The 23,301-nt window shown below is 48.2% G+C and overlaps 1 protein-coding gene across 4 annotated transcripts in view; it reads left to right on the plus strand.

The window, feature by feature from the left end:
- The window catches only part of MAP3K13 (mitogen-activated protein kinase kinase kinase 13), a 108,758-nt gene that overhangs the window by 73,435 nt on the left and 12,022 nt on the right, over positions 1 to 23,301 (plus strand). For all 4 annotated transcript variants that reach the window (XM_075607096.1, XM_075607095.1, XM_075607094.1 and 1 more), the window contains exons 4-9: positions 5,520 to 5,711; positions 6,362 to 6,520; positions 8,108 to 8,266; positions 9,160 to 9,268; positions 16,558 to 16,667; positions 22,967 to 23,083. In XM_075607096.1, coding sequence (XP_075463211.1) covers positions 5,520 to 5,711; positions 6,362 to 6,520; positions 8,108 to 8,266; positions 9,160 to 9,268; positions 16,558 to 16,667; positions 22,967 to 23,083 — 846 coding nt within the window. The remainder of the gene's footprint in view (positions 1 to 5,519; positions 5,712 to 6,361; positions 6,521 to 8,107; positions 8,267 to 9,159; positions 9,269 to 16,557; positions 16,668 to 22,966; positions 23,084 to 23,301) is intronic.

Consider the following 23,301-nt stretch of genomic DNA (forward strand, 5'->3'; position numbering starts at 1 on the left):
CGCTTATCCTCAGAGCTCCGGTAAAGTTACCGCAGGGATTTAACGTAACGTTAGTTAGGTCAGAGCTGAAGGAGGCGTCACTCACACCCAGACCCTGACATAGGTCTGTTACAGGCCCTAGATAAGTGTAAGACCACAGTCAGGTAACTATCATACTGTTATTTACAGGGTTCTTTTCCTCTCCTGTCTGATCTTGTTTTACTTTAAACAACTATTCGGGAACATGATAAAAGTAGCGCCACCTTTGGGTAAGACATGCATTAAGCCTGTGCTAACGAGATCACTAACGGCCGTTGTTTCTGCCTGTAATTAACTTTGTGGACAGCTGTTAAACTGAGGGAAACTAACATCCGTTACCTATTTAGGTAACGTCACATTATTTGCCCTGATTTACCGGAGCTCTGTGGATCTACCCCTTATGACCTATATGGTACAGCACGGGGTCTAATGACCAGGTACACCATGGGCCCAAGCTCTTTTCTTGGGGCAGATCGGGCCTGGCCACTTCCGACGGAGAAGCCAGCCCTATGGACACAGAAGTGAAGCCCCCTTCACATTTGTTGTGTTGTGTTCTTTATTTGCAGAGCGATTGTGTTGCCAACATTAGTCCGATATAGATAAGTAGCCGTTCTGCATGAAATCTGCAGAGCAGGAGAAAAGCAAAATCGATATTTATTTTTACAAGATGCAAAAAAGTCAAACAGATACTTTTAAAGGTGATTGGATCTCTGTAAAAAAGAAAATGACACTGATAAGTTGCTTTACCCAAAACATGTTGTCCTGACTCGCTATGTGAAACAGGGATACAGCCCCAGCTAGCGAGACTTGACAGTGTAATGTGGAATTTTTATATGTACAGATATTTCCATCAGATGGTTGCAGAACCCTACTAGAGACGTCGTTTATTTTGAACGATAAAACGCAGAGGATGCGGAGTTATTAGGGGTTGTAAATCGGCACTTAATGTTTTGTTAATGTACTGAAAAAGGAGCAATATAAATAATGACTTTATTTCATATAGTGTCCCCTACTCTAGTAGCTGCGAAGTTTGTCAATCCGCTTCTAAAGAGCCCTTTCCGATCGGATTGGCACGCTTTGCTGTTCTGTATGACTTTCACTCATGTCCGATCCGTGTCTAAAAGGCTTTTTTTTAATGCGGTTTAACTCTGGCTCTGCCACTCCGATCAGTTTCTCAGAAAAGCCTCCAACTCGCATTTTTTTTATGAAACTGCAATCTTCATAGCACCGCTTCTAAAAACTCACATTTATTTCACGTGGCGGGATTGGTATTGGAAGCTACATCCAGAGCCTGGAATATGGGTTGGGCTGAGAGTGCAAAACCCACATGTCAGACTGGGGATGGCGTTAGCAGCACTCCGGTCATTCCGCTACTACAGTAAGTACAATCCGGGCGTTTGGGCTGTTAAACCAGGCGCTTTGTCACTCTTTATAGACCCGATTTATAATAGAGAATACTTTTTTTTTCTCGCACTTCATTCCGCTAATTCTGAACATCCCAAACTGTGCGGTTTTGGCGCTGACAACTTCGGAGCTGCAAGAACAGGCCCCTGTGTATCTAGGGGACTTTGCGCAAATCTGTCAGAGAAAGAGGTATTTGTATCTTGTGCGTCTGTTAGATCCATTTCTCTGCCCTGTGTGCTCCGGCTTATGATTTGGGGAGTCAGCGGGAGGCGTTAGGAAGGGGTCACATGACGCTCAGAGTATGAGATCTATCAAATTCTCCTTCAATTTGTGTCACTTTTTTTCTCTCTTTTCGTAGCATCCTCCAAAACAATCTGCCAGGTCTGGGCTGACATGTAAAGCCCCAATTGTAATATCCCTTTGTTCTATGGGGTCTTTCAGGGAGTCTGCAGAGGTACATTCGGTGGGAGTAGCGTGTTGGGGTGGCCGCACAGGTCTTGCGACTGCACCATTGCATGACCCGCAATGACGCGTGTTGTCACAGGTTTTTGAGGACTGCCCACCTGCCCCTGCCCTACAATCATGACCCTCCAGTCATGTGAGTGGGGGGGGGGAGCTGTTGGAGGCGCACATGAAAAGATGCACGCTTAGTGTGGAGAGGCTTGGAGGAAGACCCCGTCAGAACGCCAGAAAAGAACCAGTGGAGCGGTTTTGGGGGAGTGAAGGGAAGACCCCAATGAGGCAGGATAGGCAGGGGAAGGCTGTGGGCGGTAGAAAAGGGGAGGTGTAGGTTAAACTAAAGATAATATAAAAGAGAAAGTGGGAATAAAAGAGTGGATGAGTGAGGGAGTAGGTGAGTTCGAGGGAAAGTGGGGCGATGGGGCATGAAAGGGTAGAAAGAGTTTGGACGTGGTGATCTGTGCAATTACCTCTAACATCATCATACTGTCACAGCATAGAATCCTTATCCTCTCCTCATCCCCCTATACAAACGTAAACCTCTCTGCCTCTCAATCTGTGTCAGATATAGGAGACCTGGTTCAAAAGGTTCTTGCACGTAACACAACTGGATGTAAAAGTGGGGTGCAGGGGATCAAAGCAAACTGTCTTTTTGGTACATAGACCTGAAGGACCTAGGGTTGCCAGGTGTCCAGTATTGAACCGGACTGTCCTGTATTTGGACAGACTGCCTTGTATAAAAATGAGAGGTATTACCTCCCTGGACATGGTGACCTGGCCGGCTTGGGGGGCCGCAGGATTTCCCCCGAGCAGGAAGAGAGCAGGGGCTGGGCAGCTTCCTCCATCCTGATTGGCTGCTGCTGGATAATGCAGCCAATCAAGAGGAGGTGTCAGGAGCCTGATGGTGGAGCCAAGGAGAGGAGGAAACAGCATGGAGCGGAGAGAGGTGTGTGTCTCGAGCGTGTCGCACCTTTCACCATTGTGTCCAGTATTTTTGGAGAAGCCGCCTGGCAACCCTTGTAAGGGGGTTAAAATTCATACATTATCTATTTGCTACTTAATCACTGGGCCTATATATAGTAATTAGATAGGGCCGTGAGTTATGACTCCTCACGAAGCATTTAGTGAAACGCGTTGAGTTAGTGTCCCTAGAGAACCGGAGTGCCGAAGGACTGGCAATCGGAGCTGATCTCCAAGGCAGGACCCTCTTCCGCCGTCACCTGGGACGCTGCCCGGAAGTGACGCATGCGGAAACAAGGGGATGAGACGTGCAGAAGCCTGCACCGACGGGGTCCTTCTCAATATCGGCGGTTCTCTCCAACGCCTGTTTGTTATATTGAAAATGAGAGTGTAACTACTCTTGTTATTCTTATTCTGCAATACAATTGGTCAAATGGTATGCACTATTGTGGCATTTTTTCTTTCCATGTCGACTTACCACACTTACTGAGGGGTATCCTGAGATTCATTGCATCCATCCACTACAAGGGCTCCAGTCAGAGAGGGAAGAATCTCTGACATATTCATTACTTCAAGACGTTTTGTGAGTGCAACCACTTAGAGCTAACAGATTGATTTATTATCAGTATCTACCATCTGCACTATATTTGCTCTTTTTTTATATTTTATATACTGTATCGCTGAGTACACCCGCGCTCCTCCTTTCCTAGAAGAAAAGAAATTGCAACCCTAGTAAGGACCTTAAAGATCCTAATATCATTTGGTTTTGAATGCGGGATTAGGATTGATAAAACCTCTGGTTTTAAGGGCATGAAAACCCCCCCGAGGAGCAAAGGCAAATCTTAAAGGCTCTGGAGGTTTGTGGAAGTAATGGGATTTCAGTAGCAAATCGTTGCAGATTTCCAGCACACACACACACCGTTGCTTGGATGAACTCACGCTCGCAGGCCGTAATGTGAGAATAGATGTTGGCTTGCAAATTTGTAGCATTTTCAACATTTTTCACATTGCTGCAGTTTTGTCTCATGGAAGTAAGCGGGATGAGTCAGCGTGGGGTTAAATGTGTTTTTTTTTTTTTTTTAACCATAAAGATCATTTGTAAAATAAGACTAAAACATCTGCACGTGATCATATATGTTAGGCTGCGCTTATACTGACGGCCGAAAACAAATGCATCGCCGTCGCCGCGTGCGCTTATAGTAAGCGCGATGGCGACAAAGCAACAGGGTGACGCGATTTTTTTGAAGCCGGCAATATTTGATTTTTCAGGGGCTGTCGCCTCATGTGACCCTGAACCAATCAATGGCCTGGTCGCCCGCGACGCCGCCGCAAAGCGAAATGCAACTTTCGCTAGCGGCGATGGGTGACGTCACGCGTCGCCGTCGCGGGCACTATAGGCGCAGCCTTAAGGAGCGCTTTGATGTTCTACCAAAAACTATTTGGAGATCACTCAACATGTGAAATGGACAAGAAGCAAAAGGTGTGTGCTCATTTGCATGTCATTACCCAGAATCCCTAGCTGCAGAGGAAGCAGTGTATGCTAAAAGATAATGGGGAATGGCAGGTTTGCAGAGAATGTGCTCACACGTGGTATTTTTATTGGCTTTCTCCCTGTGCTAAGAGTAAGCTCTTCAGGATAGAGGCCTAGTGCAGAAAGTACTGGTACTGTGGACTATAGTATGTACAGTAACATGACATAATATTATAATACGTGAGGCTCCTATTCTAGTATAGGTGCACATAGAATAAAACGAGCAAAGTGATTGCAATCATAAGTTTGACAATGTAATTTTTGGTGAGGTACAGGAAGATAAAATAACGTTCCCACGGTCACGCCGGGTTATATTAAGTCTAGATGAGTACTTTGCATGGTGACACTCCTAGCTCATTTTTAACGTGACTCCATTATTGCATAACTGCATTGGTCTCTCAATGCAAAAGCTGTGGTCATTAATCATTTTGCAGATTGTGTTCGTCTTTTAAAGGATCAGTTCCTTGTACTTGTTTTTTCTTAGCCCCTATTTTTTTTGGGGAGGGGGGATGGAAATCACTGAGCCAAACACCAGTCTTTTCAGCTCCAGGAACCCCCAGTTCCCGAGTTACTTGTTGAGGAAGTTACAGGGTTTAAATCTCTGTATGGGGAAACAAAATAGCTGCCAAATCTCCAGCCAATAGGAAGCTGCAACATCGTCGGTGGGGTCTTCCCATTGGATGGCCATTTAAATCCTCTTTAAAAACAAAGAAGTAACTTCCCCAGTAAGAACCCCAGGATGTGAAAATAGTGCAGTTCAGCCGTTTCCCATCCAGTCAAAAAATAAATGGAGGTTAGTTAGGGAGGATTGCTGCTTTTAAGGTTTATTTAACGTTGCAATGTTTGTGTGTTTTTCAACATCATGTTTTACCCGGTACAGTTTCAGGACATGTCTAACTTGGGGTTGTGACCCAATAGAGCATGGGTCCAGTCCCCAAGGGCCACCAACCAGTCAGGTTTTCAGGATATCCCTGATTCAGCATAGGTGGCCCAGTCTTGTTGGTGGCCCTTGAGGACTGGACTTGGCCACCCCTGCACCAGAGTCTCACCCACCACATCCTGACTGGGAAGCTCTGGTCTTCGCCAATCCTTTAACCACTGAGCCATGCTGAACGGTGACACTGTGTCTTTTCTCCTCCCGGTACAGAGGCGTTTGTACTCAGGCCCCCTGTTTCTGCCTTATCATGGAGTATTGCGCCCAGGGGCAACTTTACGAGGTACTCCGGGCCGGGCGCAAAGTCACCCCCAGACTGCTGGTGGATTGGTCGTCGGGCATCGCCAGCGGCATGAACTATCTCCACCTGCACAAGATCATCCACCGGGACCTCAAGTCACCCAAGTGAGTCTGGGACCTTCCTGCAGATGCTGCCGCCGGCACGGAAGGGGCAGGACCAGCTACGTTCGTTAAGTGTTGTAATCCCCTGGTGCAGTAACACTATTTATTAACCCCGTAACGGCCGGACGGGGCTTGAACACATTGCATGGGGTGTTTAAAGCATCAGTGGCCGGTGAGTGACAGTCCCCAATCTCGGAGGTATTAAGTAGCAGAGTTTCTCCCATCCCGATAATTCCCGGGAGGGAGAATAATCAGTCAGAACAAACCTGCAGAGATATCTATATAAAATTATTAATAATTTTTTTCACTTTCAAATAAAAAAATTATCATTTTATTTGGGACAGTTTTAACCCCTTGGGATGCGTTGCAAACCGCATTCTCAGCCAAGGGGCTAAATGTCCCTTCTTTTGAACCCAATTTCTTAACCCCTTCTCTTTCAGAGGGGTCTGCAATGCATTTGGGGTTGTTAACGTTGTTGCCTCCTTGCAACAGTTGTCATTGCCCTCTTAAGGCCTTGATTGCCTAAATGGTGCTAAGCTTCAGCACTCCCATGTACTTGACAGCTTTAGCACCCTTTGGTGAATGAGGGCCGGCATGCACGATGGTGAGCTCCGTGACACCGCAGTGTGACAGTGTCTCCTTTCTCTCCGCAGTGTCCTGGTCACCCACACAGATGCAGTGAGGATCTCGGACTTTGGCACTTCCAAGGAGCTCAGCGACAAAAGTACCAAGATGTCTTTCGCGGGCACCGTGGCCTGGATGGCCCCCGAAGTTATCCGCAACGAGCCCGTGTCTGAAAAAGTGGACATCTGGTCAGTCCCCTCCCACTGCGGGGTCGTTGGATAGGAAGGGTGAAGCGCGGGCAAAGCTATGAGCATAACATAAACATATCAGTACAGTATCAGAGTCTGATGGCCATTTAATTAGTCATTACGCTTCCCGCAACATTTAACTTTTTATGTACCAGTAAAGGGAAAGTAAAGTCAAAGATGGCTGCCGGTGTTGTCCAGTAGGAAGCTGCAATGTCATGCTAGGATGACATTGCGGCTTCCTATTGGCTCCTGGGAGTGAGGTTTCAATGTCAGCCATATTGATTCCCCAAAAGGGACATAAGAAAGTAAGTATCTCCAAATCTGGGGCGTGCCCGGCTCTGTTTCGGTAAAATAATTTAAAAGAAATCGAGTAACTGGAATTGCTGCTTTATATAATACTATATTTTTTTCCTGTATGCAGTGTACTCGGCACTGTGCCTTGCATTTTGCAGGAATAGCACTGAAATCTTACACTGGGATTCGAAACCAGGTTCACCCACTTCCAAGAGCTGCTCTGTTAGTCCATGAATAATAACAAAGGTGTTGCATGGCTGACTGCATTCTTTTAATAATGTGCCACTGCATTCTCATTATAACAACATTTAAAGGTGGAGTTCCACCTAGGACTGAAGTGATGGCAGTGAATGGTTTAACCCCCTGCGTGCCCCATGATGTAGGCATTAAGCCAGTGTTTCTCAACCAGGGTGCCGGGGAACATGGGGGGATAAGTGTGGCGTGTGTTAAGCATACATGCGAGTATGATGTGTGAGGGTAAATGGGGAGTGGGTAAGAGGGTTGGCTGTGTGCTTGTGAATAGCAGGATGAGTGCGCATGCGTGTACGCGAGGAGGGGGAGAGAGAGCTCGGCAGTACCCTGCTCAAAAAAATGGTTGAGGGCCTGGAACTAAAGCCGTGAGGTCTGGGACTCCAGGGTCCACATGATGTGCTGGGTTTGTCATGGGTTTTTGAAGCTCCTTTTCCTAGAGGAGATCGCGTTGAGCTCTCCCAACGCTATCTGGTGCGCAGGGAAACGGAGAAGGGACGACTCCTCCTCTTTGCATTTTTTTTTCCCCGTAATCGGTGACACACCGCGATCGCGCGATTGAGCGCAATGTGCCGGCACACAAAGGGTTAATGGCGACGTATGCCCGCCTCTTCGTTCCTCAAGCTAGTTGGTGAAGGGCACCGCGTACCTGGCAGGTTAGGCAGATGTAAGGGAAGTAAAGCCAAACCTGGATTTCGGGTCACAGAATATTTCCAGGCTGGGTTTACAAAAAGAATTTAAAAAATGTTAAAAAAAAAAAAAGACTTCCCTGATTTTATAGTGAAAAAGCATCATTCCGCTAAACCAGGGGTGGGCAACTCCAGTCGTCAAGGGCCACCAACAGGTCAGGTTTTCAGGATATCCCTGCTTCAGCACAGGTGGCTCAGCGAAACCACTTTCCTGGGCTGGAGAAGAGAGCGGCTCTAACAAATGGGGCTCACATCTTTCTGTGCACAGGGAAGCAGCTCGGCAAAGTAATGAATAAGGGCTTTAAAGGGAGCAGGTATCTTCATGCCTGACCGCGCTCTGCTGCGGCTGTTTCAGGTCCTTCGGAGTCCTGCTGTGGGAGCTGCTGACCGGAGAGGTCCCGTATAAGGATGTGGACTCCTCTGCCATTATATGGGGTGTGGGCAGTAACAGCCTTCACCTGCCTGTCCCCTCCACCTGTCCCGATGGCTTCAAGATCCTCATGAAACAGTCATGGTGAGAACCGGCATTACTTGCTCCGTGACACTGTGACAATTAATGATGACTAATTACATTATCAACCGTTATATAAACCGTTAGCAAATAGCTCATTGTTGTAGTTATGCCACCTTCCATTATTGTTTTTGTTAAAAGCCGATTCCCTTATCCTTTCACAACTGAGGTTAGTAAATAATCATTGAGTCAAAGGTTCGGCCAGTCGATTTTAGTTTTCCTTTCGGAGTAGTTGTCGCAAGGAGCCTCTCCCCAGCAGAGGTGCACAAGCAAGGCCATTTATAAAAGTACAAAATAAGCCAGAAGGATAGGATCTTACAAACGAACGTGCGCAAAGGGAGCAAGGTTTTACAGAGAGAGATTAAAAATCTGTAGTCTTTCTAGTAACCCTTTCAGGCATTACAAAGCAATCTGTTCCAGGCCCCGATGGGCGCTGCGGGGCGTTAATAAGAACAGCACCTTTTCAAGGACCATTGTATGAAGGCAGAAGTGGAGAAATCCAGGGGCAACGCAAACTACCCCATAACTATCACAGACACAAAATCCCATTTAAATTCATAGGGTTGGTACATCTGGCATACTTTTGCCTGAGAAAGGCACCACTTTTGCCTAGATACATAGGGGCATAACTGAAGCAAACCAGGGGTAACATAACTACACTATATGGATGAAAGAAAACAAAATCCCATTGAAATCAATAGGATTTTGTTTTTTGATGCATCTTGTGCACTCTTTTAGGGCCAGAATTGCACCACTGTTCCCTGTATACACGGACCCCCGAATCGCCCGGAGCCTGTTACAGTCGAGCAAATTCCCCCTTTAATTGATGAGGGAACTTGGCCTGTTCTGGCCCTTGCTGTATTTTCTCTGACTGTTCTCTGTACGTCCCCCCGCAGGCAGAGCAAACCCCGCAACCGCCCGTCATTCCGTCAGATCCTCATGCACCTGGACATCGCCTCTGCCGACGTCCTGGGGACAGCACAGGAGACCTACTTTAAATCCCAGGTAGGATCAGCAGCGATGGGACTTGTGACTATTCACCATGTCCCTTGTGAGGCAGCATTCGGTGGGACTGGCACAGTGGCAGCAGGCGGCCCGCAAACTTGTTTTTAAAGCAGCAGTCTGCAGTGAGCGTCATTTTTTTGATATTATGATTTTAAAAATACATATATATTTATATATACAGTGTTCGACAAACCTATACATCTGCACGCCCGGGGCGAGTGAATTTAACACCGTAGCGAGCTCCTATTGGCCCAAGCAGCACATGTGTTTTTTTTTTTGTTTTTTTTTTCCCTGCTCGCGCTGGAGGAAAAAAAAAAAAGCCGGAGGCGGGTTCATGTTGCTGCAGGAGCTTACCCCGCCTCCGGGTCCCTGAGCAGTGCCCTCCCTCCTCCCCCGCCTCTCTGAGCACGTTTCTCCTCCCCGTAGCAGCCAGAGAGTGCATCCGCAGGCCCCCGCATATCCCCAATGGCCCCCGCATATCCCCAATGGCCCCCACTTACCCCCAATTGCCGCCGCAGGCCACCGCATACCCCCATTGGCCGCCGTATGCCCCCGCAGGCCCCCTCAAACCTCTGATGTCTCCCACAAGCCGCCGCAAACCCCCGCAGGCCCCGTCAAACCTCCGATGTCTCCCGCAAGCTCCCGATGTCTCCCGCAAGCTCCCGATGTCGCCCGCAGCCCCCGATGACTCCAACATACCTCCGATGGTGAGCGGGACTCCCGGCTCCATTTCTGGTAGTGTGTGTGTGTGAGAGAGAGAGAGAGTGTGTGTGTGAGAGTGTGTGTGTGTGTCTGTCAGAGTGTGTGTGTGTGTGTGTGTGTGTGTGTCTCAGAGTGTGTGTGTGTGTGTGTGTATCAGAGTGTGTGTGTGTCTCAGAGTGTGTGTGTGTGTGTCTCAGAGTGTGAGAGTGTGATGACTGACTTGGTCGGTCTCTCTCTCTATCTCTCTCTCACACCCTCTCTCTGTGTGTGTCGCTCTCTCTGTGTGTGTCGCTCTCTCTGTGTGTGTCGCTCTCTCTCTGTGTGTGTCGCTCTCTCTCTGTGTGTGTGTGTCGCTCCCTGTCTGTGTGTGTCGCTCTCTGTGTGTGTGTGTGTCGCTCTCTCTCACTGTGTGTGTGTGTCGCTCTCTCTCTCTCTGTGTGTGTGTGTCGCTCTCTCTCTGTGTGTGTGTGTGTCGCTCTCTCTGTGTGTCGCTCTCTCTCTGTGTATGTGTCGCTCTCTGTGTGTGTGTCGCTCTCTCTCTGTCTGTGTGTCGCTCTCTCTCTCTCTGTGTGTGTCGCTCTCTCTCTGTGTGTGTGTCGCTCTCTCTGTCTGTGTGTCGCTCTCTCTCTCTCTTTGTGTCGCTCTCTCTCTGTGTGTCGCTCTCTCTGTGTGACGCTCTCTCTCTCTGTGTGTCGCTCTCTCTCTCTGTGTGTGTCGCTCTCTCTCTCTCTGTGTGTCGCTCTCTATCTCTGTGTCGCTCTCTCTCTGTGTCGCTCTCTGTGTGTCGCGCTCTCTCTGTGTGTCGCTCTCTCTCTCTGTGTGTCGCTCTCTTTGTGTCGCGCTCTCTCTCTGTGTGTCGCTCTCTCTCAGTGTGTCGCTCTCTCTCTCTGTGTGTCGCTCTCTCTCAGTGTGTCGCTCTCTCTCAGTGTGTCGCTCTCTCTCTCTGTGTGTCGCTCTCTCTCTGTGTGTCGCTCTCTCTCTCTCTGTGTCGCTCTCTCTCTGTATGTCGCTCTCTCTCTCTGTGTGTCGCTCTCTCTCTCTCTCTCTCTGTGTGTCGCTCTCTCTCTCTCTGTGTGTCGCTCTCTCTCTCTCTGTGTGTCGCTCTCTCTCTCTGTGTGTCGCTCTCTCTCTCTCTGTGTGTCGCTCTCTCTCTCTCTCTGTGTGTCGCTCTCTCTCTCTCTGTGTGTCGCTCTCTCTCTCTCTGTGTCGCTCTCTCTCTGTGTGTCGCTCTCTCTCTCTGTGTGTGTCGCTCTCTCTCTCTGTGTGTGTCGCTCTCTCTCTCTGTGTGTGTCGCTCTCTCTCTGTGTCGCTCTGTCTCTCTCACCCACTCTCTGTCTCTCTCTCACACTGTCTCACACTCTGGACCTGGATATCTTACTTACCCTATATATCTTAACTGCCCTATACCTACACCGAAATAACCTATACTGCTTACTTCCAGATCTGACTCAAGCTTCACATGGAAGACATCGGAACCCCCCCTAACCCAGAAGACAGGTAGGGAACACCTCCCCTCCAATGTATAACATTGCGGGAATGAGGGTACCTGAACGGCGGATCAGGTAAGATCACACACACACACAAACACACACACACGTAACAAGGACTAATTGTAGTATAATGTAATACAATAAATAAACTTATGTCAAAAACGAATGTTGTTCTTACTAGGAATTTATTCAATTTATTTTAGTTTATTTTTTTTAAGGCGGGGTTGGGGGCGGGACTAGGGCGGGGTTTGGGGCGGGACTAGGTGGCGAGTAGATTTTTGGGTGATTTGTCGACCACTGTATATAAATATATATATATATATATATATATATATATGACACATCCTTTCCAGCGCTGTTTTTACTTTTGAAGTCCGATGCTGCGTTCAGCATATGAAGTATCTGGGAGTTTAAAATGGAGCTTCCCCAGAGCCCAGGACGGTGGAAAGGTCGCCATGGTAACATCAGACACTAGAGATTAAGAGAATCCATTATTTTTAACGCACAAAAAAAGAAAGAAAGAACAGAGCAGGACATGCTCAGGGGGCACGATACTGACGTGAGTTATACTTGTATAGGCTTTTGGGGGAGGGGGGGTTAATGCCTTAGCCCTTCGAGCGCTGAAGGGGCTGCAGCACCAGAACGCTACGGCCCCTCAGGCACAGTATGGCCACGTGACCGCTCTTGAAAGCAGCCACGTGACCGCGGTGCCCCTTAACACGGAAAGCGAGGTGGAGGGGTCCTCTAATGTTTAAATGCAGATCACGTCCTGCCCACCCTGGGAACGCAGAACGCCACCTGAGCAGGGGGAAAAGCACCTTGCTGGGCACGACGTGGTCACTACATAATGCGGTCCCTGCTGTGCCAGACCCCAGGACATAGTGACTACGTTTTGGGACACCCAAAAGGTTAAAGGGGCCGCCCTTCCTAGGACAGAACTAATGGCAGTGGCAACTCCTACAGCAGAGGTGGCCAACTCCAGTCCTCAAGGGCTGCCAAGAGGTCAGGTTTGCAGGATATCCCTGCTTCAGCACAGGTGGCTCAATCAGTCCTTGCTTCAGCACTGGTGGCTCACTGTGCTGAGGCAGGGATATCCTGAAAACCTGACCTGTTGGTGGCCTTTGAGGGCTGGAGCTGGCCACCCCTGTTCTACAGGTTAAATGTATGTGACAAATCAAAGCAATATAAATAAGTGTCCACGGTGAGCACACACGCCCCGGGGTGTTTATACAAACGCCACCTTATCTCTCTTGTGATAAGACTGTTTGTTATTTTGAATGTACAGTAGGAAGATTCCCCTTTCATGTTGTTTGATTAATCATGATGAAGATTAAGGGGGAAAAAACAATAATTACCCGATAATTAGCTGGCCCAAAAACGGACTGATATTAAGGGGAATGAAATCTGGGAGTTTTGCGGGTCTGGATGCAGGGGGATTTTGGCAGGGCCTCTTACCTTCCCCGGGGGGGCCTCTTACCTTCCCCGGGGGGGCCTCTTACCTTCCCCGGGGGGGCCTCTTACCTTCCCCGGGGGGGCCTCTTACCTTCCCCGGGGGGGCCTCTTACCTTCCCCGGGGGGGCCTCTTACCTTCCCCGGGGGGGCCTCTTACCTTCCCCGGGGGGGCCTCTTACCTTCCCCGGGGGGGCCTCTTACCTTCCCCGGGGGGGCCTCTTACCTTCCCCGGGGGGCCTCTTACCTTCCCCAGGGGGGCCTCTTACCTTCCCCGGGGGGGCCTCTTACCTTCCCCGGGGGGGCCTCTTACCTTCCCCGGGGGGGCATCTCTTCCTGCTTCGGCACGTTGGCATCGTGAAGTCATGTGATGTCGTATTGTCATGGCGATGTGCCGTCACATGATTGAAGTTGCCGGCTCCAGATAGAAGGTAAAAGGCACTTGCAGAGGCCCCCCCCCCCCCCCGCGCTCTCCCCTGGCAGTCAGCTTAAATGTTGTGGGGAAGAGCGCGGGGGCCTCTAAGTGCCGGGCTCGGTGCAGCGGCACCGGTGGAACCGCCATCAAGGCAGCCCTGCCTGCGGCACTCAAAGGGTCAACTAGCAGAATTTCTTTCTTTTATTATTAAAAAGAGTGTTTTTATTCATGTATTTTTCCCACACATCTTTTGGGAGAGCTATGGCATAAAAACAGCATTTGTAAGCACAGGTTCACACGCTTGTAGGGTTTAAATCTCATTATACTGGCTTTCAAGCATGTAAATGAGGGGTGACCAACTCCAGTCCTCAAGCGCCACCAGTAGGTCAGGTTTCCAGGATATCCCTGCTTCAGCACAGGTGGCTCAATCAGTGTCTCAGACTGAGCCACTGATTGAGCCACCTGTGCTGAAGCAGGGATATCCTGGAAACCTGACCTGCTGGTGGCCCTTGAGGACTGGAGTTGTTCGCCCCTGATGTAAAGGTTCCCCCCCGATTTTACACAATTACAGGAGGCCCTGGCAGTGAAAGGGTTACGTACACACATCACAGTGAGGCAAAGGGGACAGGTTTAAGCGGTTGAATTCTGCAGGGTGTCTCTTCTTGTTTCGTGTTGCTGAAATGAGCCCCCCTGCATTTCGCAGGTGAGTCAGAGCGCGTCGGAAGCATTACAGACAAAGGAAGAACCGAGCTGTCCTGCTCAATCTCAGCTCCTTCTGATGCACATGACTCAGAGGCCTTCAGCGCACGCCAAAAATAGCTCGTTTTTTCCGCTTCAGTGACGGCTGAAACGGCCAGAGCAATCATAAGCATATTATGCCCCCTCACCCTGTACTGTCAGCATCGCTCAATGCACTTTAATGGCCCTGCTAATGCAGGCTTTCTGAAGAGCAGCTTACTCTCGGAGCACTTTCCCCTCGCGGCAGCACCCCCACCTCTCCCTCCCTCCTACACGCTGGCTGCCCTATGAAAGCTGCAGCACCCCCACCTCTCCCTCCCTCCTACACGCTGGCTGCCCTATGAAAGCTGCAGCACCCCCACCTCTCCCTCCCTCCTACACGCTGGCTGCCCTATGAAAGCTGCAGCACCCCCACCTCTCCCTCCCTCCTACACGCTGGCTGCCCTATGAAAGCTGCAGCACCCCCACCTCTCCCTCCCTCCTACACGCTGGCTGCCCTATGAAAGCTGCAGCACCCCCACCTCTCCCTCCCTCCTACACGCTGGCTGCCCTATGAAAGCTGCAGCACCCCCACCTCTCCCTCCCTCCTACACGCTGGCTGCCCTATGAAAGCTGCAGTGCCACTTGCACAGCCCAAAAATTATTATCTTCTATTTGAATGGCGCCGACCTATTCCGCAGCGCAGTACAATGCGGGAGGGAGGACAATAACATTGGCTGACAAAAGAGTGCATATTTGTTAAAGAGGCAATCCAAGCGGGCGGTTTTTCCCCCATCTTTGTTTATTTTTTGACGTAGGTTTGAAGCAGGGGGTTCCCGGAGCAGAACCTCATTAATGTTTCCGCCCCGGGGCCCCCCTGCTTCCGGAAATACTTACCTCCGTAGGGGGTGCTGCTATCCGCTCAGCTAGCAGGGATCACACCATGGCGGCGTTTCAAAGCTCCCGCATCCCGCGGGCCAATAGGAAGCTGTGACGTCATCCGGCTCGGCTTCCTATTGGCCGGCATGGCGCCGGAGCATTAAACGTTGCGGAGGCCTTTATCTCAGGAAGCAGGGTGTTCCCGGAGCTGAACTGGATGGGGTTCAGCCCCGGAGACTCCCTGCTTCAATCCTGTTTCGATCCTCATCTTTCGTTGTCTGCTCATCCGTTAGCTTCCCACACCGGCGTTCCCGCTGCTAAGGCAGCGCAGGTAGCGATGGAGCTAAATGACGATTTCCCAAAGTCCTCTTCTCATTGTGTCCCATTAAAGAGTTTGCTGTGCACGGCCAGGGGAATGCTGGCATTATGAGGCAGGGCAGGGCTGGGAGTGGGACGGTACAGGGACGGGCATGTAGGGACCCCTGCTTTTTTCATTGACCGTTCCCCAGCACCGTTTGTGCTACACCCTTACCGTTCCACGTCGTGTTGAAAGAAAATAATAATGGATTTATTTCTTTTAAGAAGCCTCTGTCTAGTGGCGTAGCTGTAGCCCAGCAGAGCCTGGGGGCCCGCACTGTTGGGGGGGGGGGGGCCGCTCTCTACGGTGACAATATCTGTCGCCGACTGCGCATGCGCGAATCTGCCGATCTGCTCGCCGGCTGGGCATGCGCGATTGGCAACCTCCGATCACGCAGGAGCAGCCTGCAAAATGTTGCCCCAGGGGCCCGCGCATGTCCAGCTACGAACGGCCTCTGCCCCTTTCTGCTTTCCAAGCGTAAATATTGTATACTCTGCATCTTTCTAAAGTAGGGTTTTTTTCTACCCACCAACGTTTAATAAATATAAAATCATTTAATGTCTGGTACAGTACCACTACTTTTTATTTTATTTTTGAAGCCTCTTTGACTAAGAGTGTTGTACGCTATATGCTGTCTCTTTATGGAAACGTCCGTTTATGTTGTTAAGCGAGACCAGGGGGATTCTGATGTATTGCAGTAGCTAATATTATTTATTTCCTTGTATAACGCTGACAGTGTACGCAGGGCTGTACATATCTTTTCGCCATCATTATGCGAAATGATATGTACATCAGCTCCTGCCCTAAAGAGCGTGCAATCTAATTTTGCTGAGCTACGCCTTCCGCCTACCTCCAAGGTCCTCACTTGATCGCCGCGATGCCGCCATAAATCATCAATCTACCCCCCCCCCCCCCCCCCCCCCAGATTCATGTAATGTTAGTATCTGGCCCCCTGGGCATGTCTGGCTCCTGTAAGTAGTGTTAAAAATCATGATTTTCTTCATCTCTGGTAACTTTTAGACTACTGGAGAACGCCATTTTTAAACCTCCCACACACTTAGTTTTTGAACTTCTTATATTTACTGATCGGAGCGTCAGATTCTCAAAATAAAGACAGCCTTAGACAGGGCAAGAGGAGATCTCTTCTTGTAGCATAAAAATAAATAAACAAAAAAACAAGTAAAATATGGCGATTTAGCGTGGAAATTCTGCTTTAACTCCTTCAGTGCTGGAGGCCTTACATATAGTGATGGTTACAGCGGCTTCTCCTCCTTCGCAGGCTGAGTGGAGGGGTGAGGTGAAGAAGCACTTTGAGAAGATTAAGAGCGAGGGAACCTGCATACATCGCCTGGATGAGGAGCTTATCCGCCGGCGCAGAGAGGAACTGAGGTGTGTTACTAACTCATATATATCTCAAAAACAAATAGTCAATACATCATATTGATTGGGTCCATATATATGGTAGTTAAAATTGTTTACAGATATTCAATTATGCAATGAAGGTTGATATGTCACATTATTATTTATAACTAGATTTAATTATAGGATATACACACTTTACTTGCAGTTATATAGGTTTATTTTATTTTTATACATTATAATGTTTACATATGCTTATTCCATGACACCAACCTTAACATTGTTCACTTTGTTCTATCATGGGTTAATTGTACAAACTTTCACACATGTTTCTTGTTTGTTTGATTTGAACTATTCATATGATTTAATACACGTCTTTAGTTGCTTTGTTACATATTTAATGTTTTGATTGTTTGGGCATTGTGTTTGCCTTTGCTGATTGTCAGTATGGTTGACACTGTTATCTTTACACCAAGCAGTTTTCATTATATTTAGTCACATATCACTGCTGTAATGGTTAGTTATATGAACTGTTTGATCCAATCTATAGGTTTCTGTCCTTCACGCCTGTTATTATATTTACATAATTACCATCTGGGCGTTACCTATTGGCTGACCATTATTTAAACAGTGTTTGTTGGAGAATCTTTGATAAAGCGCCTCCTCGGCGGGGAAACGCATCAGAGTGTTTTAACTGTGTGTCCGATTTTTGTGGCCATTATGCCTAAGGCTTGTTTTATAGTTGGCGCCCAATGCTCACATACACACACACACACACATACACACACATACATATACACACACAGGGCTCAACAAATGCATTTGCCCACTCACCTGGGGCGAGTGAATTTTGCCCGCTGCCGAGTGTTACCTGCGGCTGTGTGGTGTGGCGTCTCCCGGCATTCTCCTGCTTTTCCCCTGCAACTTCGAGTGTCTCCCCTGCAGCTCGTGTGAAAATGGCTGTGCGGTGTCAAATGATGCTGCGTTGGCATGACATCAGGACACTACGTGATGTCACCCGGCATTAAGTTGCCATGACAACTTGACACCGTGTGACGTCGCTTTCCGACGTTTCATTTTTCGACGAACGGCATATCGGACGCTTTATAATACATCCCAATGGGCATTTTTCCGATGCCAAAATGCCTTATCCGATGCTCATACGACGCAATGCCAAGTTGATACAATTGGCCAATCACAAAGGTGCAGTTCAGGGAAATCGCCCAGCTCAGTCTGTGGGAAGGTTTTGTGGGGTATTGTGGCCTTTAACCATGTCTGACAAAAGCAAAAATGCCAGTGATGTTTCTGCTCAAACTGAATAGAAAGCCTGTTACTTCAGAGGTAAAGTGAAACGTCATACGGCGTTCAGAGAATGGAGAGACCAATACGGAAATTGTCCGCTCGTTGGATATCCCTCGTTCAACAATTGTGACAAATCTGAAAGACAAGGCCAGAATATTGGAGCAAGTTACGGGATCAGCTCCTATACAAGCAAAAACAGTGAGGCAACGTGATGGACATATTGCTGAGGTTGATAAACTCCTCATCATATGGCTGGAAGATCAATCCCTGCGTCATGTGCCCATTACTTTAGCCATAATTCAACCAAGGCTTTGAGTCTCAATGAGAACATTAGGCACCAGCATGGAGAAGGGTCCAAGGATGAAACATTCACTGCAAGTAAGGGCTGGTTTATGCGTTTTACAGACAGGGCAAACTTGCACAACATTAAAGTGACCGGGGAAACTGCTAGTGCTAATGAGGGGGCAGCTAAAATGTTCCCTGCTAAATTAGCAAAATTTATAGAGGACGGTGGCTATTGCGCTCGTCAAGTGTTCAATGTAGACGAGACTGGACTCTACTGGAAGAAAATGCCCAGTAGAACCTACATTGCAAAAGAGGAAACTTCTACGCCTGGTTTTAAAGTTGCCAAGGACAGGCTGACTCTTTTGCTTGGACGAAATGCTGCAGGTGATTTAAAGCTAAAACCTTTGCTTGTTTACCATGCAGAAAACCCATGGGCATTTAAGGGTTACGCTTCCAGTGATTTCGAAGCCCAACCATAAGGCATGGGTAACAGGGAGCCTTTTTGAGGACTGGTTGCAACGCCATTTTGTTCCTGCTGTGGAATTATATTGCAACTTTTAAAGCATTGCTATGCCCGGACAATGCTCCTGGCCATCCGGTGCTCCTGGACAATGCTCCTGGCCATCCCGTGTTCCTGGACAATGCTCCTGGCCATCCCGTGTTCCTGGACAATGCTCCTGGCCATCTCGTGTTCCTAGACAATGCTCCTGGCCATCTCGTGTTCCTAGACAATGCTCCTGGCCATCCCGTGTTCCTAGACAATGCTCCTGTCCATCCCGTGTTCCTGGACAATGCTACTGGCCATCACCTGTTCCTGGACAATGCTCCTGGCCATTCCGTGTTCCTGGTGGTGTTCATGACCCCCAACACCACATCATCGATCCAGCCTATGGACCAGGGGGTTATTTCTTTTTTTTAGGCCTACTATCTTAGGCGAACATTTGCCCTGGCCATCAGAGCTACTGATGAGGAAGGATGTTCAACCTTAAAATAATTTTGGAAGGGTTTCAACATTCTGCATGCAGTGAAAAACATCGGAGAGGCATGAGGGGAAACAATCCAATTCAAATGGTGTTTGGCGTAAATTGTGCCCTGATTTTGTCTCTGATTTCCAAGGTGTTACAAGGACAGTTGCAGAGGTTACTCAAAGTGTTGTGCAAATGGGTAAAGATCTCAACTTAGAGGTGGAAACAGAGGATATTGAGGAGTTGCTGGCATCATATTCTAAGGAGCTTAGCAATCAAGACCTGCTGCAATTAGAACAGCAAAAATTTGCAGATGAAGAGGCACAACAATCTGCACAAGTGATTCCTCCTTGTAAATCCTTAACAACAAAGCTGTTGAGTGAGGCATTTAAGCACATTGATAGTGCCTTGACCATATTTGAGGAAAATGACACCAACATTGAACGCAGTTCTTCAATCAGTCGCGGGATATCCAACCTAATCAGCTACAGAGAGATCTACAGGCAGCAAAGGAAAGCCTCTGTCCAAACTTCGTTGAAGAGCTTCTTCAAGAGAACCAAATCATCCACTCCACCTAGGACTCCTGGGAGTCGTCCACCTATATCACCACCAAGAAGCCCTTCCCAATCCCCTCCAAGAAGCCCTTCTCAATCCCCTCCAAGAAGCCCTTCTCAATCCCCTCCAAGAAGCCCTTCTCAATCCCCTCCAAGAAGCCCTTCTCAATCCCCTCCAAGAAGCCCTTCTCAATCCCCTCCAAGAAGCCCTTCTCAATCCCCTCCAAGAAGCCCTTCTCAATCCCCTCCAAGAAGCCTTTCTCAATCCCCTCCAAGAAGCCCTTCTCAATCCCCTCCAAGAAGCCCTTCTCAATCCCCTCCAAGAAGCCCTTCCCAATCCCCTCCAAGAAGCCCTTCTCAATCCCCTCCAAGAAGCCCTTCTCAATCCCCTCCAAGAAGCCCTTCTCAATCCCCTCCAAGACGCCCTTCCCATTCTCTTCCAAGACGTCCTTCCCAATCCCCTCCAAGAAGCCATTCCCATTCTCTTCCAAGACATCCTTCCCAATCCCTCCAAGATACCCCCCAATCACCACCAGCCTTCCTCCAATAATTGATATTGCTCATACAGTACGGTGTATAATTTTATTACACAGTACTGTGTTCAATAAGTATAATCTTTATACATCCTAATTACTATGTGTACTGCATATACTATTGCCTGAGCACAATATTCTGGGTCATTGAGTGTTAAAACAGCCTTCCGGAACGGAACATCAATGTATAACAGTGATCCTATGGGAAAATGGGTTTTGTTCCGACGCTTCACTATCCGACGCTATTTTCAAAAACGCATTGTGTCGGATAACCGTGAGTGAGACGTGTTGCATATGTCCTAAACCAGCGGTGTGCAAACTTGGGGGCGCGAGATTTTTTTTTGGGGGGGGGGTGGGTGGGCGCGGGCAGTTGCAGAGGTCCCGCGCTCTCCCCCCAGGCATTTAAATTAAATGCTGGGGGACCGTGCAAGGCCTCTACTTACCAAGGTTCAGCCCGCCCCAGGATGCGTTACCATGGCAACGCGGCGTCAAATGATGCCACGGTTGGCGCGGTAAAGTGACGTCAAATGACACCACGGGTCATACATCGCACGACGCCGCGCAAGGTAAGGAGGGGGGGTGCACCAAGGAAGGAAAGCAGGCACAGAGGGGGCGCAGCAAAAAAAAGTTTGCGCGCCTGTCCTAAACGATGACACAGATGTTCCCTGAATCCCTGATAAAGTACCTGCTGGTACGAAACGTGCCGGAGAGCGTTATACCTCCTTTTTAAGATGTTTCTTCATTACTATTACTATATTACATTACTATTTTTGACCTTGGTTCCCTTTGGCTGCTGCTCTTTTGTTCTAACTTTGGCACAGAGGCTGCCTCAGGATTCCAGTGAGAAACGAGTGTAATTTCAGCGCTACGTTATAGCCTAAAGGGAAAAAGCTTGGATATTCTCCGAGTTTCATGGCTAATGCAGTTCACACGCCAGTGTGTTTTCATATGCCTGTAAATGTTGCTGTTCACAATAAAGGAGAAAAATCAGTACTTATAAAATCTACTGGAAACGAGAAATCTAGAGTAACTGTGTGAGCAGATGGAGCGATAGTGCAAGAAAAGGAATGGAGGAGGAAAGACTGGGTTTGGACTGGGTTAAAGTGGTTTGGCAAGAAGACCAGGAATGTTGCTAAGAAAAAGATCAATGTTAGTACTGGGTGCCCGACACCGCCTGACGAAGCAGATTAGTCTGCGAAACATGCTGTGGTAAGAGCACTGTGGGCACTGCGTGCAGATCAGAACCTTGGCTAATTGCCACTTGAGAGAGAGAGACTGTGAACTTGGGAGACGTGCGCACAACAGCACATGGACCGCGCGGTTCTGCGCATACCCGGAAGTAGCAGTGCAGAGCAAGACCGAGACACTACTTGATCCCAGCGCGCGGGATAGACTGTCTCGAGCTCGGCGTTGCTTCCCTTCTACCCACGGACGGGGCAGCATGGACTGTACCACTTAAGATCTCACTGGATAACAGATTCATTATATGTAAGTTGATACTTGTTATTTGTATTCACTTTTATTGTAATATTATTCAACCTCGGTGCGCTCTGTGCTTTTTGTTTTCTATGACTGGTCTACCTGTGGAGTAATCCTCGGTGGATCTTCAGCGGAGAAGGGGAATATCTCCACGCACAGAAGCAGCAAACGAAAGGAGTTGGTTTACACCAGAGACTGTAGGAAGCATGAGCGCGGCTCAATAACCCCCTTTTTTAGTACTGGATGCATTTAGGGGACACGTAACTCCAGGAGTCAAAAAAGAAATTGCTAAAATACACACAGATTTGGTTATTATCCCTGGAGGTATGGCCTCCCAATTACAAGTTCTCAATGTGGTTGTTAACAAACCATTCAAAGACCAATTAAGAAAGAAGTACTCAGATTGGCTTCAGTCTGGTGAACACACTCTTACTCCCACGGGTAAGATAAGAAAACCCTCTGCCAGCCAGCTGTGTGATTGGGCGCTTCATGCTCGGGATCTGATTTCCACCCAGAGTATTGTTCACGGCTGCAAGGAATGTTGCATTTCCAATGCTATGGATGGTTCTGAAGATGGTCTTGTGTGGCAGCCGTAGTACCCAATGCAGGACAGCGCAGGGAGCGACTCAAGGGAAGAGGAGAGTGATGATGCTGCTACCGCCAGGGAACTGTGAACTGTGCTACCTAAATTAAACTGTTGTTTTGTTTATTTGTGTTCATTTACATTGGAAAGTAAAACTGGCCTATCCGGCATTAAGAAATAAAAATGTGAATTTTCAATTCTTTCAATAACTTTTTTCTTTTCAACTACTATTGAAATTAGGGGGTTGCCTTATAATTGGGCAAATACAGTGTGTGTGTTTGTGTGTATGTGTATGTATGTGTGTATATGTATATATATATGTATATGTGTATATATATATATATATATATATATATATATATATATATATATATATATATATATATAGCGACAAAAAACCTCCACCATTAGCATATAGCCAATAAAGAATATCACTTGTGAGCACATTCACTTGTCTTAGACAGGTCTGCAACCCTGCCTTTCACCATTATCACCTAGCATACAGTGCTCCCACTGCAGCAAGGGATTCTGGGAAATTACATGTAAATGAGCCCACAATGTGTCACCTTTTTTTTCAGGCAATTTTTTTTCCATTGGCCTAATCCTAACCTGACTCTGTCACTGCCAGGCACGCGCTGGATATTCGGGAGCATTACGAGCGCAAACTGGAGAGAGCAAATAACCTGTACATGGAGCTGAGCGCCATCATGCTGCAGCTAGAGGTGCGAGAGAAGGAGCTGATCAGGTGTGTGCACAGGAGGGAGCCTTCAAAGCAGCAACAACATACACGCATACTGATACACATATACATATACACATACTGTACATGCACTCACTCATACACTCACGTGCACACGCACTCACTCATAGTCACACACTCATACTTATACACACATACATATACACATACTGTAAATGCAATCACTCATACACTCACTCACGCACGCACGCACTCTTACACAT

This window comes from Ascaphus truei, chromosome 7 (assembly GCF_040206685.1).
Source record: "Ascaphus truei isolate aAscTru1 chromosome 7, aAscTru1.hap1, whole genome shotgun sequence".
NCBI lineage: Eukaryota > Metazoa > Chordata > Amphibia > Anura > Ascaphidae > Ascaphus > Ascaphus truei.